Below are 24,476 nucleotides of genomic sequence, written 5' to 3' on the forward strand. Positions count from 1 at the left end.
GTAATCATCAGTGGTTCACAGTCAAGCTGGAAGGGTACATTGAGTGGGGTTCTTCAGGAATCGGTTCTGAGTCTTGTTCTGTTCAATATCTTCATGAATTACTTAGATAATGGCATAGAGAGTACACTTACAAAGTTTGCAAACAATATCAAGCAGGGAGGGGTTGCAAGTGCTTTGGAGGATAGAATTAAAATTCAAAATGATCTGGACAAACTGGAGAAATGGTCTGAAGTAAATAGGATGAAATTCATTAAGAATAAATACAAAACACTCCACTCAGGAAGGAACAATCAGTTGCACACACACAAAATGGGGAAGGACTGCCTAGGAAGGAGTACTGCAAAAAGGAATCTATGGATCATAGGGGATCACAAGCTAAATATGAATGAACAGTATAACACTGTTGGAAAAAAGCAAACATTCTGGGATGTACTCGCTGGAGTGCTGTACACAAGACACGAGAAGTAAATCTTCCGCTCTACTCTGCTGGTAAGGCCTCAACTGCAGTATTGTGTCCAGTTCTGGGTGCCACATTTCAGGAAAGATGTGGACAAATTGGAGAAAGTGCAGAGGAGAGCAGCAAAAATTATTAAAGTCAAGTACCTAAAAAGTTGCTACAAGAAGGAGGGAAGTAAATTGTTCTCATTAACCTCTGAGGATAGGATAAAAAGCAGTGGGCTTAAACTACGGCAGGGGAGGTTTAGGTTGGACATCAGGAAAAACTTTCTAACTGTCAGGGTAGTTAAGCCCTGGAATAAGTTGCCTAGGGAGGTTATGGAATCTCCGTCATTTGATGTTTTTAAGTGAAGGTCTGACAAACACTTGTCAGGAATAATCTAGTTATTACTTAGATCTGCGTTGAGCGCAGATGACTGGACAAGATGACCTATCAAGGTCCCTTCCAGTTCTACATTTCTATAACACTATGATAAAAATCTAGGACTTATAAAGTCTAATTTTGGGGCCAATTTTAACCTGACATTTCTTTCACTTAATGGCTTGATTGATTAGAATGGATGAGCAGCTTTATGCAGGACAAGGAGGAAAGCAGCTGTGAACATGGACCTCTGAGAGCACCTTTGGTTCTGTTTCAAACAGGGGAAAAAAGCAGCAGCTGGAAAGCATCTAAGCATCTTGGATGTGGATTCCACTATGGAAAGAGCAGCAGCTTATATTGAGAAACTAAGCCCTGGATTCAGCTAGAGAGCAGCATGCCAGCTTACAGGATGAAGGTGTGAGGGACTCTGACGCATCTGGTTAGTGATAAGTAAAACTGATTTTCTAGCTAGTGTAAATGACAGCACATGCTATTTTCCACAACTCTGGTTTGGGAAACTTATTTTGTCCATTATATTACTGCCAGCATCCAGTACCAGTGGAACAGATTGCACTAATAAAAGCTATCTAAAACAAAACATTACAAAATACCATATTCTTAAATCCTCAATATCTTCAAAATTCAAACTAAATATCCCACAGAGCAGTGAAGTGCTCGTGTCTTATATGATGTTTTATCTAGAGTAAAAGAAAAACACCACCACTCATTTCTGCACATGGCATTTCTCCTATGGAAAAGGCCAGCCTATAACTTAGGTGAGCCTTTGCTTAAGTCACACTGCAGTCAGCATGACACACCAATTATATTGCAGATTTTTATTTATTCTTAGCACCACCCATGTTCTTCTCAAAGTTCAGGTTAGCTCCCCCTGTACTAATCTTATAGAACAGTAGCTCCAAAGCATGGTCTGTAATCACTTGTGATCTGCGGAAAGCTAGTTGATCGTACGGTTCTATATTCTTTCTTGTTTCGTTCTGCTAAATCACATGAGAAGACATCAGAAAAGACATTAAATATTTTCCCAACATTAAATTTGCCACATTAGCAGTTGCTACTGTTGCCACACAGATGTCACTCAGTCACAAATGCACAGTCTGCTTTTCCTCACATTCATCAATGGAAGGAGAGATAATCTGCAAGACAGACTCTCTCTAAGGTCCATATTATGAAAAAGTCTCAAAGAGACAAACAGCATTTGGAGTACCCAAACAGATTTACAAGCTAGAAGCTGAGACACACCTAGTTAGAAAACTAAAAGGAATCTCACCTAACTTCAAAGTGTATCTTATCCATCAAGTACAAACTCTAGCAAAGACTTCCCTAAATAGATACAAAATTCAGAATCAGGATATCAGAAACAGAGTTTTCATCTTTTAACTATTGTTAAAAACACAACAGTGAGGGCAAAGTATTTCACTGACTTTGTCCTGTATGTAAATACTATTTAACAGGAAAGAATTTTGTCTGTATGCACAAAATCAATCTTCAGTTAGATGAGATTTCTCTATAAATTATGGGACATGACATTCAAGAAGACAGACTAGAAGTAACAAGAAGCATCGCAAGTATAAAAGTCTGCTTCATAAAGCCCAGCAGAGCAGCAAACAGGGAAAAACAAAGTAGCTTTGAAGATCTATTCTGTTCAGAATGTGTTCCCTTCATGGAACAGACCTGGATCCCTTTGTGAAATGACAGACCCTGAACATTACATACTTCAGAGATACACAACCTGACCACTTAGATAACACACACAGTTTAAATGCGGTTTCTTCCCATTACTTGGATCTGTAAAATATTAATACAATAGATGATCATCAGGAATTCAACTCTGCCTCTTTAAAAGAAGAACTTCATGGCCCTGAGAGCTATCGAACAGAAATGTGTGTCAGCCTATTTGGAGGGAGAGAGAGTCTGATTCAGATATAAAACTTACAGGGAACTTGAGAACTAAGGATGTTCAATATCATTCATATGGAAAATTAAAAACATATTAGGCTTCCATACCAGCAGCACAAAGAAAAAAGTGCACTAAGAATGAATTTTTAAAGAAAACAGGTAACCTAAATCAAACCTCCAAAAAACAAGAAAGACCTAAGTGAAATTACAGACAGAATAATAATTATAGTACATTTTAAATAGTTTGAGCCACTTCTTTAATAGTAATTTTGACAAAAAACTGTACTGAATTTAAGGCATCAGTCTTCCTAAAGTAACCTTATCAGAAAAAGTATGGCTAGATTTTTAAAAAATATATATTAAAACATAGGGAAAATGTTTTTACCCCTTGTCTTTGCCTAATTCAAAAGCAGCTAGAAGGATTTTGCTCAAGCTCTTACAAAAAAATCCACCCTTGGATAGAGAAAGCATGACAAATGTCATTTGAAAAAGAACGTTCCATGAATGTACTAGTGTTGAAAATATTAATAGCTATAGCTATTCTTTGGTGACAAACACTGTAATACTATGGCCCAGGAGGGCTTTATATATTATAATGCAATGGCACAGGAGAGACTTAACACAAATGGAACATTCAGACTGTCCATGATAATCCTTAGTTAAGGCCAACTAAGTGCTAAACTGAACACTTAAATCAGTGAGAATTAAGAACACTTAAAACTTCTCAGGAAGTGCTCATCAACTTCTAAAAATCAGACCCTAAATGCAAGGGCAGGATAATTAAATATATTACCTGTGAATCCACACAGTTGCATGCAGTGTAGTTATAGCCATGTCCGTCCCAGGGCATTAGAGAGACAAGGTGGGTGAGGTAATATATTTTATTGGACCAACTTCTGTTGGTGAGAGAGATAAGCTTTCGACCACACAGAGCTCTTCTTCAAGTCTGGGAAAAGCACTTGCAGCTTCACAGAAAAATGCAAGATGGAACATATAGCTTATATCGTAAGGGACCATGTGATAGGATGGACTAGGCCCAGAGACCCACACCTGTCCCAAGAAAGGAGCTGTGACGCTAAGTCCTCCAAGAAGCCTAGAAAGGCTTCAAAGGTCTAGCCAATCAGAGCCTAGGAGAGCCATATAAAATGAAACCCCATAGTCAAAGACTGGCTTCAGGAAGAAACTGCCTGAGGAGCGCAGGTGGTACTCCTGGCTGGCCAAAGGAACCTGCAGCACCACGGACAGCTCAGTGTGGGCAGGGACATGGGGAGTGAAAAAGAGCTCCTGACTGGCTGCTGGGCCTAACCATAGAAGAGCCCTGAGCTAAAGGTGAAGCATCTGTGAAGGCCATGGGGAAGTAGCACAGGGAATTGAAGACAGTTTCATTAAAGGGATACAGCAGCACATGGCTGCTATTCTTAGGGTCTCTGGGTTGGGACCCAGAGTAGTGGGCGGGCCCAGGTTCCCCAACCCCCCGTATAGGCCACTGGAGAAGTGGCTTACAACTGGACAGCAATAAACTCTGCAGAAGGGGATCTGAACTACTCAGTGGTCCAGCTGGAGAGCTCGGGCCATAAGGGCAGAGGGGGAAAAAACCACTGCCTCCAGGGAGAAAGCTCTGGAGGTACAGCTCGATACCAGGGCCAAGTGTGTTTAAAGACTGTAGACACACCTGGCCAGAAGCGGGTGCTCATGGGAGATGGGTGCCACATCATTACAGACCATTCAAGAGTGGTCACTCTACCACACACTAATATTGTGGCTACTACATGAATCAAATAGTTTAATTGGCAGAAAAGCTACATGTTAGGGTGAGAAGAGAGTCTGCAGATTACAGTAATGACAAGAAATTAGTAAAAATCTACATATACTTTCTCCCATTGTATTTTGAAGGAAAAATGCTGCTTTATGCAATAAATTTGCATTTGTGCTGCTTTATATGAAACAGACAAGATGCGCATGAAGTGTACAGAGTGTTCAAAATATTAAAATTGGTTTTAACCATTGACTTGCAAATATAAATTCTAAAACCATCTCTCAGGGAATAGTATTTTATTGTAATTTCATAAACTAGAGTGTCACTCAGACAGCACTTCTCACATTAGCCTTAATTTTGCTTGCCAGACAGATTAATTTTGAATATTCACACTTATAAAATTACATTCTTAAATAGCATTAACAATTTGGCCATGTAGATTAAGACTGCACTTATTTTCTCTTAAAAAAAAAAAAGAAGTGTCCACGCCAGATTCCTGTTTATTGCAGCAAACTAAATGAATGACTTCTCTGAATAATGAACGCCCATTATTTACACATACTTACTTTAGTGGACCAATTTACAAAACTGAAGCCAAGATCACTTTACAACTTAATTAAGATGATTTGAAATGTGAGGACTATTTATTTTCTGCATACTATAATTAATTAGATGTGTTTTAAGTAAGGTTAAATCTAGGTACTTTAGTGTATTTAAAACCCAACTCTACATTTTCTTTACTGTGTGACCTTACTAACTGAAAAGTTTCCTGATCTTAAAGAACATATGCTGATTTTGATTTTGTGTGAATCAGAGGGACATTTAATTTGTATGCAGTGTTGTTGTAGAGATGTTGGTCTCAAGATATTGAGACAAGGCAAGTTTTCTTGCACTAAGTGAAGGAAAGTGAAGATTACTGAACCTTTTTTCAAGTTGTTTTCATTTTTTTAATCTAAACTTCCTCATACTTGTCTCACTTCCCTAGATTGATTTTGTATATAACTTAAAACGAGGGGGGTTGGAGGGAGAATCAGTAAACTGGAAATTTACTTTCAACTATCCTCATCCTTTCAATGGTTCTAGATCTTTGTCTTCGATATGCTTTTTATAGCTTTCAAGATTAGCACCTGATTGACCACTTACTTCATGAAATCCTAAAAAACTAATTAATATTTATTTTTGGCAGGATTGCCTTTTCATCTTTTTCTATGGTAACCTACCAAAAAACTTAGCTGGTCAACTTTGGATAAGTTCTGGACCATGTCCATTATGACAAAGCCACAAAGTGTGTTCTTAAGGTCATTAACAATACTTTCTGTAATGTGTCCTGAAAGCAGCTGTATGACATCATTTTCAATTACTGGACTGGGTTGTCGAGTCTTTTGGCTTCCCTATGAGTTCAAGAATAGGATTATATTTGGCCAATAGTTCAATAGAAAAAAAAATTACCACTGTTTCCTTCACCAATAATCTCTATGACCTCAAAATGCAAGATCAGATATAGCCCAAGTGAATATGCTGTTAACACCACAATTGAGGACCTGTCTGTAGTAACTGTACTCTTTTCCTTATTTTCAATTTGAGATTTTTAATGATACTATGCAAATGCCACTGATCACATATTAAGCAAGCTCCAAAATGAATCAGCTGTTTCGTGTATTGCTATATTTTGAGAAAAATACTGCCAGTCTCTCTTTCCACTTATACATGCCATGTCATCTGAATTTTTTTCCCAATCCCCAAAAAGCCAGAAGGGTTGGCAGTAACTTTTCTCCACAGCACAATCAGGTTAGTTTAAATTTGAGTCCGACTTTCAACACTGTTTCATAATAAGATGCCGAAGAGCATTGATTTGTCTTCAAGTACTGTGGGACTAGTCCCTCACTTTGACCAGGGCCGTGTTTTGTTTCTGTTCTGAACTTAAAATTTCAACATTAAATTTTTACTTTTCACTGGGATTTTCTCTAAGCAACTCAGTTTGAACGTCACTGGAATCAGTCAGTAAGGTATTACTGGTTCTTGCAAAGGTATTCATATTTCCATTCTGAACAGAGTCTGCTCTTTGAACATTATCTTGCTTGAATATTTTCGGGCTACCAGGATTGAAACATTTTCAACATACACTGCCAATTCTCTGAGATTTTGTCAGTGGTTGCTGAAGAGATTGTGGGTGTATCTGATGTAGTGAGAGTCTTAAGAAAAAAATTATTTTTTGGAAACGTCACAATTTGCTCACTAGTCTCCTTTTGTTTCTTGTGCTTAGCAGGTCCATTCAATTGTTTTGATATTTTTAAACAAGTAACTCAGCATTTATATTCCAAACTTTAAACTAAATAGCAACACACATCCAAAGCACCCATGTAATAAGTCAAAAAGCCTAATGGATGGAGTCACCAGTTTCAACCTGGGGTCCGCAGACTACATTTAAGAGGTCCGCGAAAGGTTGTCATTACCACAGAACAATGGTTTTCAACCTGCGGTCCACGGACCCCTGGGAACCCCTCTGCAGACTGTGTCTAAGATTTCCAAAGGGGTCTGCACATACATTTGAAGTTTTTTAGGGATCTGCAAATGAGAAAAGGTTGAAAATCACTGCTCTACTATAACTGAATTAAATGAGTTAGTGCCATAAAAGGGGAGTACTGTCACTGGGAAATCAAACCATAAATCTTTATATCTCAACCCACAATTCGCTCATGGAAAAGCTTGCAACTGATCACAAACAGTATTTGCTTTGGATTCACCAATCATGTGGCTGAATACCAAATGCAAACAAGTACTGACAGTCACAAATATATCACAGAAACCAAATACAAGGATACATGCTGCCATGCAATTAAACTATTAAAACAATTACATCCTCAGCAGTTTTCAAAGATCATGATATTTAGTCCATTTTACATTACTATTTAAGTCAGGCACTTATGGTATGTCTGCTTCCATATAATAGAAATGTTACCTGACTAGATAAAATGCCATCCTGCACCAAGATCTGTAATATTTAATTACCTTTAAGCTACACACTATTCAGATAGGATTAGATCCTACCGCACATGGGGCAAGAGTCTCTGGTACGCTCCAGCTATTTTGGGGCACTCCATAAACCCAATTTAACTGCCTGATTAGACCAGCTTTATAATGGTTTTCCATTGTCAAAATGTTAAATAGGAGCTACACTGCCCCACTGAAACTAGCCTAGTTACGAGAAACATACTCTAACAGAGCGAAAAGGGATTAATTTTGATCAGGGGCCATTCCCCATCTGGCCCCTGCAATCCTCACCTGGTCTCCTCCTCCGCTCTCCCAGGGCCAGGAACCCACTCCCCAGGTGCCCCCTCTTCCCCAGCCTCCTTATATCAGCAGGACATTGGATGAACCTTTGGACCAATACATTAGATTATCACACTAATATCATGCTTCCGCAGTCATCTCTTGCGACCTCCAACCAGTGGTAAGGGGTGTGGGCCAAATGAGAGACAGATGTATTGCTAGGTAGCTTAACTTTTTGTTTTCTTGCTTGTGTGTCAGGCATACTGGATTCTTAACAGGCTTGTCTGCTTCACCCCAAAGTTTTGTTTTTTTTTGTATATTAGGTTTCCTAGGGTGATTTAATTTTTTTTTTAATTTTTAAAAGCATGAGATATTGCACCAACATGAAAAGCCGCACAATCTCCGCTTCACTTCTGTTCTGTTCCCCCATTCTCAGAATGGCTGACAGCAGACTCAGAGCTTCCCCTGTGATTAACCGTATGATGTTTGTCAGACCCAGCTCAATAATGGAGCCTGGAATTCCACTTGTCTAGAGTTTCTGCTCATCAGTTTCCCTCTGCACCTACCTCTGTAGAGTTTGGGGGCTAGGATACAAAGAAAAGAAAGAAATCGGGATTGTGGTAAGAGAAATACAGGAAGCCAACAGAAGCACTACTGCCAAATTGAAGCATTCAAAAATCAAACTGACTTAAAAATCGTAAGCTTTTTTTAGGAATAATAAAAAAAAAAAATCAGACTTCAATCAGATTTTCAACCACATGTGAGTTGTGTCTGAATGCTATGTGGAAAGAGGGCTGTCAGGAAGCCAGTTGCTACACAGAAAATTCAAAAGATATTAAAACTAATACTATTTGAAATTTCATACACGAAGACCAACTACAGGAAGAGAAAAATGGTAATTTAGACCCCTTTTTATGCCTATTTGAGAATACAACTTTAACTACCAAGCTGCAACCAGTAGCTCCTATAATTAATACTTAAAGCTATTCAGAAAGTGCAGCTGGTGCTGAATTCTGCAGCCTGCTTCTTAAGCTGTGTTTCTTTTTGTGAGCATACTTAACCTTCACATTGAAGTTAATGAATGATAGGTCCATTCTAAACCTGCTCTACAAGAGACACTGGCTGCCTGGTGGTTTCCATTTTGATTTTGAGACAGCAGTTTTGACCTCAAAAGCCCTAACTGACTTGGGACCTACCTGCCTCTCCCTGTGACACACCTCAGTGTAAACTGTCAGCAGAAGCATCTTACCTGAAGCTCCAGTCAGTATAAGATTGGGGGGGGGGGGGGGCGGGGGGAGATAGAAAGGGAGGCGGCCATTCTTCATCAGGACCATGGGCTTTTGAAATTCAGTTCCTCCTCAGGCCCACAGTTGTCCAAGTTTGAACATACTACAAGGCTTCCCTAGGGATGGGGAGAGGTTTTGTGGAAGTTTATTGGGGATTGAATGGGGAATATTGATTAATTTTGGTTATAAATGTTTTGTCAGTGGTTTATTTCATTTGAACTGGGGTAACTGCTGGGTCTGTTTATCAGAGTACTGAGTTTTGTTTGTTTGTTTGTGTTTTTCTAAATAAACACTGTCCAGAGCCTTGTTGACAGGCAGGGACCAAAAGAAACACACTTTATGTGTGGAAGAATGGGGAACAATGGTAATGTAGGCTGGGGTGAAGCTCAGGTGGGGGGAAGTAGTAAAACAAAGAGGAGCTCACATTTCCCCCTACACCAGACCCAGGTAAACTTGCTCCATGGAAGTTTTCTGGAGTCTTTGAGAAAATACACTTAATATTAGTGTTAAAGGGAAAGGAAAAAACACAAGTTACTTTAAAAAGCATTTGCTAAGAGCAAATAGCTCATAAATCAGTCCTCAGTCTTCTGTAGCAAACAAAGTAGTGCAGTCTTGAAAAGTTATTTTTAAAAAACAGAACAAAAACACGTCTGGTGTATATCTTCTAACCTTCTTTTGATCTTGTTAGAAAACCATAAACTTCAAAGGCAATATACCAAGGTACCTTGGGATTGTTTATCTACTGATTAATGATATGCAACATCAGGATAAGTTTCTCTTATAAGTCTTTCATTCTTCTGACATTTCATTTTTTTCGTATTTATCTTTTCCATTGTATAACATTGAAAAACTTGCCCAGTCTATTCATGACAGATACCCCTGTTGCAAATTAGATAAATATAGTTTTTGGATTCTAAGTCTATGTGCTTGTAAATATGTATCTACCTATTTTTATACACACACATACAATCAAAAATTAGTAGACTGGCAAAACTAAGAATTTCATGTGTTTATCTAGATACAAACGAACATCATACATTGTGAATAAGTGGCGATAATATACTTTTGTATTATAGATATTTTCATATATTCACTGAATTCCCTTCTACTCATATTTTATACAACGTTTAACATTTTGTCTAGATATTACATGTGACATGCTGAATAGTCTGCTGTCATACTGAATGACACTCCAGCTTCTTAGTTTTAGTTGTTCAGACTTTTCCTTTTTCATGCTATAACGTAGAAAACAGAATTCAATAAACGTTTACAATGAACTTTCATATAAGCTGCTTCTTCGCATTTTTCTCCTCAATTTCAGGGTCCACTTTAATTTCTCTGTGTACCTCTAACATGTAAGCAATTGCAGGAAGTGTAATGGTTGTCTTTTTATTTTAAGATTATTTTGTAATGGTCCCCGAGTTAATGGTGTTACAATAGAAGTGACTATTTACAAAAAAAAAAAAAAAACTCAAAAGCATCAGTATTTTACTTATAACTTCTAAGTATTAATTGGAGAAAGAATCTCTGAGGGAATAACATTCAGTAAGTCACGAGCGGATGCAGTAATTTTGCAAGATTTCTGTTTTAAAATCTAACTGGAGCAAAGCATTCTCCAGTTATCCTAAGAAAGTTAGGTTTCCTAAAACACTCCTATTATTTTATTAATTGTTTTGAAAGAGCCATTATGGTGGCTGCTGTGTGTGTGAATGGGATATTAAGAATAATATGCCATATACTAAATCTTGAGAAAAATCATTGACACAGCTATCATGGCTAAACTCCGAATGTACCATGTCAATAACAATGGCTCTCTATTCTCATATACAGGTAATTGGCTTCTTACATGTCACTACCAGTTATGTCATTATCAAACTTATCAACAATCTGAAATATGTTAAAATCATTTATCTGCAATGTAATGTATATAATCTAATTTGACTACATTTGTTCATAGTGGAAAATAACTGCTGCATGTATTCAAAGAATAAGAGGGAGGCAATACCTAATGAAAGCAGATTTCTTACAGTTATGAGCTGAGAGAAACCTTGTTATGGGTTGAAACTGATATGTAAACATGCCTTTCATTTGATATATTTGTAAGTGACTGTTAAGGGACTACACCGAAAACAGGACATATTAGAGTCTAGCCAGAAAGTAGCACCATTTTATTTCACAGAATTATAGAAACGTAGGGCTGGAAGGGACCTCAGAAGGCCACCTTGTCCAGCCCCGTGCGATGAGGCAGGATTAAGTATACTTAGACCATCCCTGACAGATGTTTGTCTAACCTGTTCTTAGGTGGGGGATTCCAGACTATTCATACAAATACTCCTTATTTCCCAGTGTATAAATGAGAGAATTTTACAAAGCACAGCGACTTCAGACGACAAATATCAACCCACTCAATGCAAGATCCTCAGAGCATGCACATGGAAACAGCCACTTGTCACACCATCTTAATAATGCTAGTTACAAGTCTATTGCACACTTAGTTCTAGAAAAGGACTATTTTAAGTTACAGAGATTCATTTGCATGAAGACACTAGATTATGCCAGTAGCAAACAAACATCAAAACACAACCAACTACAATGAAAAAACTGCATGAAAGCACAACCCAAAACTAGCAATAAATTTCAAAGCATTATTGCCCTAATGGAGGATATAACCAAGTAAGCCAGCTTTTTGCAAAATCTGCTGAATTACAAACTGTCTCAATGGCCCCACATAAACACAACAAAATGGGCAATGAATTAATGGGACTGTTGTGATGAAAGGTGACATGCCAACCACCTAATATTTGTATTAAGCAGGGAAGGGTTTTTTGGGAGTGAATGGGGAGGAAATGAACAGAACAAGGAGAGAAGTTAAAAATAGTTAAGAAATATATTAAGACAGGTGATTAAACATTTTAAAAGCTTCCTTGAGATTATTGCTTGCAATCCATGAAAGGAAATGCCATATTTTTTCCCCCGACGACAGTCCCAAAATGCTACTCTAAAGAAAGATACTCTTCCCTACTCAACAACCTTCATGAAGGAAGCAGGGGCGGGGGGGAAGCAGTCTTTTTTCTTATCTAATCAAAATTCAAGTTTAACCACAATGACAAAGAACATTTCCTGAAAAAGAAATTTAACATTTTTTCCTGCAAAAAAAGTTAGAGGATGGCATTTTCATACAGATCAGCAGCATGCTTTTGGTTTGTATACTTGATTTACAAGACTTCTTTATTATCATTAAGACTTATTATGGAAGGTGGTTCTTCTTCTCAATCCCCTTTCACTGTAGCTAGTTTTAAGGGAATTTTTAAACCCGTTACTTAAATATCTTCAGCATTAAACATGGATAAATTAAGTAACACTCTGAGGCACCACTTCAGTGTTTCTACTCCCTTTCAGAAAAGCTACAGAGGGATCTTTAAGTAGTTTGAAATGTCGATTTTCTAAAAGAAAGTTAAAAGGTTCAGTTGAACCAAGTACTGAAGAATTATGCTGGAAAAGGGAAGAAAGAGGTGGTAGTTTTCTTTTCAAAATTCACTCCGTACTCCACACCAGTGTTCTCTGATGGGTAAGCCACCTTCACCAGTTGAATGTGTCTGCTCTCTCTTGCTCAGCAGACTCCTCCTCAGGTCCAGGTCTCCCCAACCCAACGCTGTCCTATTACAGGACACATTTCCACTCTCCATCTCTACTCATCTTTCTTCTGACACATTATTAGTCCCCGTCCCACTCCTTCCTCTTCCAGGTTAGTAGCCACTACTCACATTCAAAGAGTATTAACTGGGCGGGAGGGATCGCTCAGTGGTTTGAGCATTGGCCTGCTAAACCAAGGGTTGTGATTTCAATCCTTGAGGAGGCCATTTCGGGATCTAGGGCAAAAATTGGGGGATTGGTCCTGCTTTGAGCAGATGACCTCCTGAGTTCCCTTCCAACCCTGATATTCTATGATTCTATGAAAGAAGTCTGCTGTTGATCAGCAGCTGAGTATCGTAAATGAAAGGCTGAGAAGGAAAAGGACCAAGCAAAACAGCAGGGATCCTTCCTGAAATATCTCCTCTTTAATCCAAATAAAGATGGAAGCAGTTCACAGCATTCAGATGAAGGAATTTTACTTGGAGAGGAGGTTAGCTTACATCCACATGGAAGCAGTTTGGAACATCAAGATGAAGGTATATTACTTGGAGATGAGGGTAGCTCACATCCACAGAAAAGCAGTTTGGAAACTCAAGATGATGGAAGCTTCCTTCTAGATGAAGGCAGCTCACAGAATCAGACTGATATGGAAGTGGAGAAAATTTATTCACCTTGAAGTAAATGAAGTAGAAGGAAGAAAAGATGAGGAAGTTACAAACAAGTTACAGTATGGGGACCCAGCTTTATGGCCCAGATGTGATGACAGTGTGCGGCAAATTCTCGTGGAACATGGACCCAAACAAGTTCATGAATTTCCCTTCCTTAAGGATGGAAAGAAAAGAAAATTCTCTGCTCAATAATACTGGACTGTACACCAGACGTGAGTCATGTTGAACAAATGACGATGATCATTCATTTTGTGGATATGGAAAAGTCTGCAGTATAAAGATAATGTTGAAGTGCTCATAAAGCAACATTTTTGGGGTTTCATACCGCTGAAGGAGACGACTGGAGCATTTATGACAAACTATTCTACAAGAGCTTGAAACATCATTATCTGTTGAAAACTTGCGTGGTCAAGGCTATGATAATGAGAGTAATACGAAGGACAATGGTGTGCAAAGGAGAATAATGGAAATCAACCCTAGGGCCTTTTTCATTCCTTGTAGTGCGCATTCTCTGAATTTGGTTGTCAATGATGCTGCTAGATGCTGTTTGGAGGCAAGCAGTTTCTTTGACCTGGTGCAACGTGTTTTTCTCAGGCTCAACACGTCATTGGGAGATTCTGACTCGCCATGTGAATTCTCTGTGAAACCACTTAGTCAGACAGGATGGGAGAATCACACTGATGCTTTGAAGCCTCTTCGCTATGAATTTGGAAACATTTATGATGCCCGAATTGAAATTTCTGATGATACTACCTTTACTGGATCATCTGGCAATATGGCGCATTCAGATGCAGAAGCTCTTGCAAATGGCCTTTCCAAGATTAAATTTGTGACTTCACTCATTTTGTGGTAGAATATCCTTTTCAAGGTTAACCTCACCAGTAAGCAGCTTCAGGAAAAGAACTTGAACGTACATCCTGCTATTCAAAAAGCACAGCAAACTAAAAATATTCTGGAGGAATTCAGAAGTGATGAAGGGTTCGAAAGAACACTGGTAGATTTTCTCAGGCTTGCTCAAGAAATAGGCTTTCCAACAGAATTTGAACCAGGGCCAGTTCACATTCAGCAAAAGAAACATCACTTTTCATATGAAGGACAGACACACCCATTCAGAACCCAAAACAAAAGGTTCAAAGTGAATTTCTACTTTGCAGTCGTTGATACTGCTATTCACTCTGTTGACGAAAGAATTCAACAAATGCAGCAGCTAGAGTCAGTATTTGGTTTTCTATATAATATCCACAGCTTGCAAAAGAAAACAGCAAAACAGATAAGAGAATTTTGTATAAAACTGGAGTCAGCATTGACTCATGAAAATTCAAAAGACATTGATGCTACAGATTTGTGTAGCGAGCTTCAGGTTTTTTCAAGACGACTTAAGAAACATTCCACTCCTGAAGAAGTACTCAAGTTTGTTCGTGAAAATGAACTCTGACAGTTTTCCAAATATTTTTATAGCTCTACACATTCTTTTAACTTTGCCAGTTTCCATAGCTAGTGGGAAACGTAGCTTCTTAAAGTTAAAATTGATAAAAAATATCTGCGTTCAACAATGGTGCAAGAGAGACTTGTTGGACTTGCCACAATGTCAACAGATCATGAAATAGCTGGAAAACTGGATCTAAAAGAACTAGTGACTGAATTTTCAAAACTTAAAGCAAGAAAAGTCATGTTTTAAGAGCACAAAATGTTTATTCTGAATGTTTTGTAAATACAGGTTAAAGTTCACTGAAGAGTTTTCTTATTTCTTTCTATATTGGATGTAGTGGTAATGGCAGTTAAAGCAGGCTAGCGTAATGGATGATTTGGGATTTGTAATAAAAAAATTATAAACATTTTTATTTGAAATCTGACTGATACATCATCATCTAGCTCTCGTGTACAAATCTATTCTGAAAATTTCGTGTCAGCCTAGATCTGCCCTTGAGCTTTGGGGGTGGGGCCGCCAATTGCAAGGTTCGCCTAGGGCGCCAGTTGCTGGTAGCTAGTCTAGGGCCGCCCCTGGTCCCCTGTCCTTCTTCTGAAGGAGTCACTCCTTCATCCTACTAGCTTCCACCAGTTCCTGGACCACTTTCTAAAGGCAGAAATAGGTAGCAGATTTATAATGGGTCTTTCTGCAGAGCTACCTGCCCCTACTTCCACCTCAAAGCAGATCTCTCTCTCCTGCATCAGCAGCAAAAAGAGGGTCTGCAACAGGAAGTGTGACCACTAATGCAGAAAAATAATTAAAAAGGTAATTTTTTCCACATTTAAAAAAGTACCAAATCATTTTTTTTAAGTGTAGCTAGAAAGTATAACTGCACTTTAAACAAGATCTTTAAAGATCATAAAAATTCGACCTCTCATCTAAAAGAGTTGCTTCCTAACAAGACTGTGTAAGTAGACATGTCAGCCACGGGGAACAGTACGGCATCCGCCATAAAAAAAAAAAAAAAAAAAAAACAGGGTGAGTGATATAACAGGGCCTACAGATTTACCCTAATCGTAAGTTCAACTGTAAAAAGTAAGTGCAAGTTCACAAAATGTCACAATAACCTATAACAAATGTAAAGGGAATAGGTGCAAAAAAGCCAGACAAAAACTCTACATTAATCCAAACAAAAAAAAGCCTGTTAATATAACCCAAAGTTAAAATCGTGTTTTGTAAACAAAAAATGTGGGTCCAAAAATTAATGAACCAAAATTGGTTTGTTGAATATTAGGTCCAATTGCTGGACATGACCAAATGGGCTATTCCACCCATCACTCCTCTTTTAGGTCCTTAAAGAAAGACTGTTGGGGAAAAATAAAAAACGGACATAGGCTAGGGAAGAAAGCTTCACCATTACACCCCCACTGTCTCTTGGGACCCCAGGCCTACATCATCCTAATCCTGAGATGTCCTGACCAGACTGGGCCAAAAAGGAGGGCCCAGGTAACATTGCTACCAGCTCCAGCTAAAATCTCAGCCACCACATGGGATCTGACTTTAACAACAGCTACAAGAACAGCTCCAGCCCATTCTTAACTAGGTTCTTTTTTCCCCAAAAAATGACAGTTATTGCCATATTCGGTACCATTTAAGAGACTGGACAAGGGGGTTTTCCTTCTAAACATTTTCTCCAGCTAAAGGGAAAGGAAGAATTAAATAAAACATTTCAAATGTTTAAAATGAAAGTGTTAAGTTTTTTCCTTCTTTTTTTAATCTTTAATAGAAGTTAAAAAGGATGTTTAGTGATGTTTGCGCCATGGTACTAAGCAGTCTGAGGTCTCTGTACACCAAATCACAGACCTGAATACGGTTTAACATTGGACATTGTGTTATGTTAATGCCGTTTGCCCATATATTCCATCGAAGTCAATACAACAGTGACCAAAAGAAAACTGTCTCCCTATATAAACAGAAAAAACATTTATACAATGCTTTCTTTCTGCCCCAGTGCACTGCAATATCTTAAACCATTATACAGACTCATGTATAGTGATTTAAGATATTGTGATTTCATTTTTATTAACACAAAGACAAAAACATTGATATCACTCAACTCAGCTATTGTCCCTTGACAGCTGTGACTATAGCTTTAGCAATATGCCAAGTCTCGAAAGCTACCAGAATAGTCACTGCCTTTTACCTTCAAGAAGAAACTTGTCTCTAGCCCGTTAATGCCAAGTGGACATGTTTTTTTTGGTATGTGGAAAACTTGAAATAATGAGTAAAAAAGGAAAGTTTGATATCTGTGTCACTTTGAATAAATTCTACTACAGTATTATGAATATAACTACTGTACCTCATTCTGAAGTTCGTCACCACTTTTACTAGATGCAAGCATCTCATACAAAGTGCAGCAGAGATCATCTGTTGTTGGTTCTCCAGGGGTTCCTTTCAGTGATTCATTTAGAAACTTCCCAACCTCATACCACAGAAAAGAATCATCCACTTTTTCCAAGGACTTGAGATCAGAGTTATCGCCATAGCAATTCTGGAAGTGTTCCAAATGGTTATTCAGAAATTTGTTGTAATCTAAGCTTATAGTTTTCTGTTCAGCAGCCTCACCATTTATTGGCAGTTCTTCAGAGTGATCCAGGTCATGCATGTCAAATGAAAATACTATATTTTTACCAAAGAATACTCTGTTATCACCATTTTGCTCTTCAGCAATCTGCATAAGTGCAGTAAACTGTTCTTCAGTGAAGTAAGAAGCAATCCGGCATGTGGCACTACAGGCGGCAGTAGCAGACGACGATGGAAAGGGCCCAAACATCTGCTTGATTGCCTTTGTTTCTTCATGACCAACGCATTCCTTCATGTGAAACGTCTTAAAGAGAAAGACAGCTCCACTTTCAATTGCCTCTTGTCCATTTTCAGTTCCTACTGTGCACAAAAACAAAAGAAACTTCACTACCTAAATTCTAACAACTACAATAATTCTCTTTTACTGCCTATCACATAAATGTATTCAATTTGTTGCTCCAAATAGTACCATATGAGCAATTAGAGTGACATGAATCTTTAATTTAAGAATAAAACAATAAGAGTAAGTTGTTGCAGGGTTTTACAGTTACAAAAGGTGTTGTAATAATAAAGCATCTAGATTTTACTCTTTTTAGTTGTACTTTTATTTATTAAGGATTTCTATGTCTATCATTTTGATACCCTATATCAGTGGTTCTCAAACTAGGGCCGCCGCTTGTTCAGGGAAAGCCCTCATTGGCTTGCGACGGTGAACAGCGGCCAGTGGGAGCCGCTATCGGCCGAACCTGCGGACGCGGCAGGTAAACTAACCGGCCCAGCCCACCAGGGGCTTTCCCTGAACAAGCGGCGGCCCTAGTTTGAGAACCACTCTCCTATATGAACTTAAAAAAAACAAACCTATTTTCACACCGTCAATATTCTTTGTACAAACCAACATTTCTTAAAATTGGAGAAGGTGTTGAGAATGTAAATCAAGTAACCTGACAATGTTCTAATTTACTTTAGAACACAAGACAAAGACAAAGCTCTTCTCTGCTACCCTAGCTCGATTCAGCCATTAGGAATTTACTGCATACTGTACAATACATACATTCTAATTTTAGAACTAATGCAACATCATGTTTATCTGTATCAGTTAATGCTGGATTCAGGTATTTTTCTATGGACAGAAACAAATTTACAGTGTGCTCAAATCAACAAAAGCATAAAGAATATTAATTTTACCATCTATATTTATAAATCAGAGTCAAGAAGAGCTTCTTGGGAACCAAATGCCAAGAGAACCTTTAACTTAACTGTTGCTGGTTCTGATGATAATTATTGCATTTGCCTTGTTCTTGATTTGTCTCTTTTTACAAGTAATACGTAAATATACTAATTTATAGTGAAATTATGAAATATGTAATTTTGACAGACACTGTATACCCCTAAGTTTTGTTTATTTGCTTACCGCTGTTCTGGGATAAAAACAAAAAAACAAAGAAACCCAAAAAATCCTTTGTACTAAATTAGCTTTAATATATCAGGCGCTTTGGGAAGCAAAAGGGCAAACAATGAATTTAATTACATAGTTTCTAATGTAGCTGCTCCCTGGTTACTTTTAATCCTTTTTAAAGTGTTTCATTACTAGACACAGATATCCTAGAATCCAATGACAAAAAAATCCATCCACAAACACCTCCTCAAATTTTCATGCTTAAGTACAAATCATATTCCTTAAAGTCACCAAGAATATGATGCTGCTCTACATCTTTGAAAAGCTTCAGGTTTTTTCATTCATAGGCTAGAGAGCAATTACTTCTTTGTATCCCAGTAGAACAAATAATGCTGTCAGTCACAGTGCGAGTTAGTTCTGATTAAATATTTCTAAGACAACTCTGAATGCTGATGATAGTCTAACTATAAGTGATAGCACCTGTGCCTGACTGAAGACATTGGTGTTGAGTTTAAAGCACAGTAGCAGGCCAGCCTGAACTTCTTTCTATATCTAGAAAGAATAAACTAGATCTCTCCTTGCTCTCTAAGCAATGAAAGCTGAGTTACTCTAGTCAGCACCAAAATATTGAGAAAATATCCTTAGGAATTCCAACAGGTTTCAATCATATTAATTCTGAGATCTGAATATATCAACTTTTAACTTCACTTCCTCCTCAGAAAAGCACTGGACATGAAGACAAAAAACCTCAAGAACTGGGATGATGAAGACGACTCAGTAACTAGTTCTGTGATGTCACCATCTGTTCACACAAAGAAATTGTTATAGTGTATATAGAGCTGAATAGCCAGGATTTAAAATATTCTTCATCATATATAAAAGAAAGTAATTACAAATAAATTGATTTTCTGCACAAGGATTTAATGGAGTAGTTTTAGAAGATGCTAAGAAACCCTGAAGTCAATGGTACGCGGCGCCTTTGGAAGCATCAGGCCACAACTGAGTAATGAATATTCAAAACAAGCAAGATTACTAATGTTCAAAGTAACTTCAAAGTAATTTAAAAAGTTATTTAAATCATTCTTGTTGTTTAATAAGGTAAAATTCAATTCAATAAGATGGCTAGATTTAACAAGTTCCACTACTCATTTACGTTGCAAAAATTGGGGAACATGTTTCTGATTTATTTTATGTAAGGCCTGGTCTACACTACGGGGTTAGGTCAAATTTAGCTGAGTTAGGTCGATTTAAAAAATGACAGAGCCCACACAACCAACCCTGTTCCGTCGACCAAAAGGGCTCTTAAAGTCGACTTCTGTACTCCTCCCCAACAAGGGGAGTAGCGCTAAAATCGACTTTGCTGGGTTAAATTTGGGGTAGTGTGGACACAAATCGACGGTATTGGCCTCCAGGAGCTATCCCAGAGTGCTCCATTGTGACCACTCTGGGCAGCACTTAGAACTCTGATGCACTAGCCAGGTACACAGGAAAAGTCCCGGGAACTTTTGAATTTCATTTCCTGTTTGGTCAGCGTGGCGAACTTAGCAGCACAGGTGATCATGCAGTCCCCCCAGCATTGTAGAATATTTCTACGCTCCCCCTATCATCTCCGTCCCTGAGGTTATCGCAGATTAGAAGGCAAAAAAACCGCACTCGCGATGACATGTTTTCCGAGCTCATGAAGTCCTCCAGCACTGACAGGGCACAGCTTAATACATGGAGACATTAAGTGACAGAGGCCAGGAAAGAATTAAGTGAGCGCGAAGAGCAGAGGCAGGACACGATGCTGAGGCTAATGGGGGAGCAAATGGACATGATGAAGCATCTGTTGGAGCTGCAGGAAAGCCAACAAGAGCACAGACCCCCGCTGCATCCACAAGAACGTCGAGGAGGCTCCAGGCACCCAGCCACTCCACTCCAGAGGATGGCCCAAGCAACAGAAGGCTGTCATTCAAAAAGTTTGCTTATTGTAACCACACTAAAAATCAATGTGGCTTTGTCCTTCCCTCCTCCCCCACCCCACCCAGGCTACCTTGTCCTTTATCTCTCTTTTTTTTTTTTCTTCAATTAATACAGAAAGAATGCATGGTTTCAAAACAATACTTACTTTATTTCGAAGGGGGGAGGGTGGTTGCTTACAGGGAATTAAAATCAACAAAGGGGGTGGGTTTGCATCAAGGAGAAACACACAACTGCCACACCGAAGCCTGGCCAGTCATGAAACTGGTTTTCAAAGCCTCTCTGATATTCAGCACACCTTGCTGTGCTCTTCTAACTGCCCTGGTGTCTGGCTGCTCAAAATTGGACGCCAGGCGATTTTCCTCAACCTCCCACCCTGCCATAAATGTCTCCCCCTTACTCTCACAGATATTATGGAGCACACAGCAAGCAGCAATAACAATGGGAATGTTGGTTGCGCTGAGGTCTGACCTAGCCAGGAAACAGCGCCAGCAAACTTTTGAACATCCAAAGGCACATTCTACCACCATTCTGAACTTGCTCAGCCTATAGTTGAACTGTTCCTTACTACTGTCCCGGCTTCATGAGCCATGGGAGCAAGGGGTAGGCGCGACTGCACGATGCTACCGGCTGGGAGAGCAGCCTGAGGCAGAAGCCTCCAGCTCGCATGATATTCCAGGCAGGACTGAATCTCCATGAGACGAAACTTAAAGAACAGAATGACCTCTGGCTCCCATTCGGTGCTCGAAGAGGAGGATAGCCATGTCTGTCCAGGCGCCCCAATCTACTTCACTGAGGTCTGCCAGGAGCACCCAGGAGACGTACGACGGCTATCAGTCCTACTGCACCGTCTGCCGTGAAGGCAAGGAGCTGCTGCTGTGTAGCAATGCAGTACCGTGTCTGCCAGCAGCAGCCAGAAGATGTACGGTGAGCTGAGCGGGCTCCATGCTTATCGTGGTATGGCGTCTGCACGGGTAACCCAGGAAAAAAGGCGCAAAATGATTGTCCGCCGTTGCTTTCACGGAGCAGGGAGGGGTCTGATGACATGTACCCAAAACTACCCGCGACAATGTTTTTGCCCCATCAGGAATTGGGAGCTTAACCCCGAATTCCAATGGGCAGCGGAGACTGTGGGAACCGTGGAATAGCTACCAGGTCTGTCCCTTAGCTTAATACAAGTATACCTGCAGCCCACCCACTTAGCATCCAGACCCACCCCGCAGCCCCAGCTCTGCTCCCGCCCGACTCCTCTGACCCGGCGCTCCAGCTGGGGAGCGGGGTCGTGGCAGGGGGGCTTGCCCAGCAACTGCCCGCCAAGTGCTCCTGTCAGAGAGCAGGGCGCGGGGGCTTGCTCCCCCCACTCTCCCACTGGTGCACCAGGCAGGCGGAGCAGGGCAAGCCCCATTCCCCAGCGGGAGCACCAGGCAGGTGAAGCGGAGCAAGCCTTAAGCACCAGGTAGGGGGGCGGAGTAGGTGGGGGCGCAGGGAGCACATTTTTACAGGTGCCCCCCAGTTTTATGGGGGCCCTGGCCAGAGTGTCATTCCTCCCCTGACAGGGCTGGCTGGAGGAGGGGAAGGTGGCCCTGATCACTCCTACCCCCACCATTGCCTGCCCACTCCAAGTCGGGGCCGACCCGTGTTCCCATCCTCGCTACGCCACTGATACCTGACATCAATTTCTGATAAAGTAAATAGCCCAGTATAGCTGGACTCAGAGAGGATACTGGCAAAAACTGACACTGCTTCCCAGACAGAAGGTCACTTTGTATGTCAGCCTGGCCAAGGGTTTTCTTCTTTGGAGCAAAATGTCTCAAACCACAGAAAAGCAGTTTCTTTCTGCAGATGTCATTCAGGCAGTCACGTGCAAGGAGGTACGACTCGGATCCCATAGGACTACCAAGGTGATAGGCTGCCATATTTACACATAACAGATTTACGTAGCTTAATCCCCACCAGTCATATTTACCCTGTGGCTGCTGTTTGAGATTTCTGAAACAGTAACGAGGAAAGAATACAGGAAAATTTAAGCTTACCCCCATCAAACTCAGGGAGATAATCCTTAGCCAAGCATCAACTATGAATGAAACAAACCTACAAAACATCTGACACGGGGTGACTAGGAGTTAATGGGGCTCAACCCCACTAATAATGCTAATTGAAATTTTTTCAACAAAAAGATTTTTTTTAAAAATAGGGTTTTGTTGAAAACAAATTTTTCCCACACATTGTGTCTCACAAAGTTTTGTTTATTGAAAAAATATTCAAAATTTTTGAAACATTTTCATTTTGACTGACTGGGAAATTCCTCTCCCCCACCCCACCGCTTTTTAAAAAAAAACGAAAACTAAAAACAGTAACTCCACTCCATCCCCTATACCGGTAAAAGGGGTGGAGAGGCTAGAGGCTTCTTCTCGGTCTCTTGTTTCCTAAGTGCCTAGTTTCAGAATGATAAAGTTGTTAAAAAATCCATTCTCTAATATTACAGCTATTTCTGCACTGAAGTAGATACCACCAGACTTGTTCTCTTCTCCACTTGTTGATGTGCCAAAAGTAACTGTAGCAACTTTTAATTATTGGAGGTTGATTAAAGAGAAGTAAGAGACAGCACTCTAACAATATGAGAAGCAACAATTCCAGAAAATGGAAAATTAAATCAAAGTTAAAAAAAACATCCTGAGGCCCCAATTCCAACCTTAGATATGCATGTGTAACAGACTGGCTTTAGTTGCCAGGGTATATCTGAGGGAAGAACTGAAGAGTACAAAACATATATCAACTTAAAATTTGGTTTTCAGGCTGATGGTATTAGATTATTAACAAATTAAGACTTACCTATTTGTTTTGCAGCCTGTAATATAGTTCTTAAATCTCCAGATACAGACTGCTGTTCTTTCTTGTCCAAATTGTCTTCAACAAATTTTACTATCTTCTTCCATGTAAGCTCAGAGCTCATTAACTGTTTATGTAATTTTGATCTTTTATTCTGAAAAAGAATAGATTAATCAGAGAAAATAAATGTTAGAAATGTGCATTTTGTTTGGAATTAACATGCAGTTTGTAAAAACAAAGGCTAATTGGAGCTGCGGAGCCTGTCCTTGTTTTAAACAGTTTCCCTACAAGAATTATGCTTTTATCCTTGAAGATGTACTTACTGGAGTATGGGATGCATCACATATTAAGCAGTCATACTGATATACCACATATTTTTAAAAAGAACAGACAAAGGGGGAATAGTAAGATGTTACCAAAAAGCCCCAAGCTGTTTAAGAGGATGATAGGCATAAGAACACACACACCTAAACAGACCACGGTTCATCTATTGAATTTCTAACAACAACCAAAGCCGAATGCTTCAGGAGGGCATGAAATAATTCCCCTGATCGTGCAATTTCATACCGTAAAGGGAAATTCCTTACTGACCCCAGCTGGTCAGTTTATACCTTGAAGCAGAAGGATCAATGACCATATTGTTACCGCAGTTTTTAGACTTCTTCATACCAGTAGAGTGTTCTAAGCTTTAAAATCTTACTAACATTATTTGCCTCAAATATCTAAGTTCAGTAAATTCCAAAGGTTAATTATATGTTGTAGATAAAGGTTTTATCTGACATTTTAAGATACGAGATGGGATTCTGAATGTAAATACTAGCTGTTCTTCCTGTATTCTTATAACTATTTTTCCAGTTAGTGCGGATGCAATTCTTTACTGCATACATGAAGCAACCTAATGTATCCACTTTCCCCATGGTATGTATTCCCATTGAAATGGCCCAAAGTGTAAAT

General features: G+C 39.4%; 1 protein-coding gene across 3 annotated transcripts in view; it reads right to left on the reverse strand.

Annotated features, from left to right (window-relative positions):
* Positions 1-24,476, reverse strand: part of ASCC3 (activating signal cointegrator 1 complex subunit 3) — a 513,547-nt gene that overhangs the window by 453,187 nt on the left and 35,884 nt on the right. For 2 of the 3 annotated variants that reach the window (XM_074948157.1, XM_074948156.1), the window contains exons 3-4: positions 23,526-23,676; positions 17,115-17,698 (exon numbers count right to left, since the gene is read on the reverse strand). In XM_074948157.1, coding sequence (XP_074804258.1) covers positions 17,115-17,698; positions 23,526-23,676 — 735 coding nt within the window. The remainder of the gene's footprint in view (positions 1-17,114; positions 17,699-23,525; positions 23,677-24,476) is intronic. The other variant, XM_074948158.1, reaches the window with a different exon arrangement.

Source organism: Natator depressus, chromosome 3 (assembly GCF_965152275.1).
Source record: "Natator depressus isolate rNatDep1 chromosome 3, rNatDep2.hap1, whole genome shotgun sequence".
NCBI lineage: Eukaryota > Metazoa > Chordata > Testudines > Cheloniidae > Natator > Natator depressus.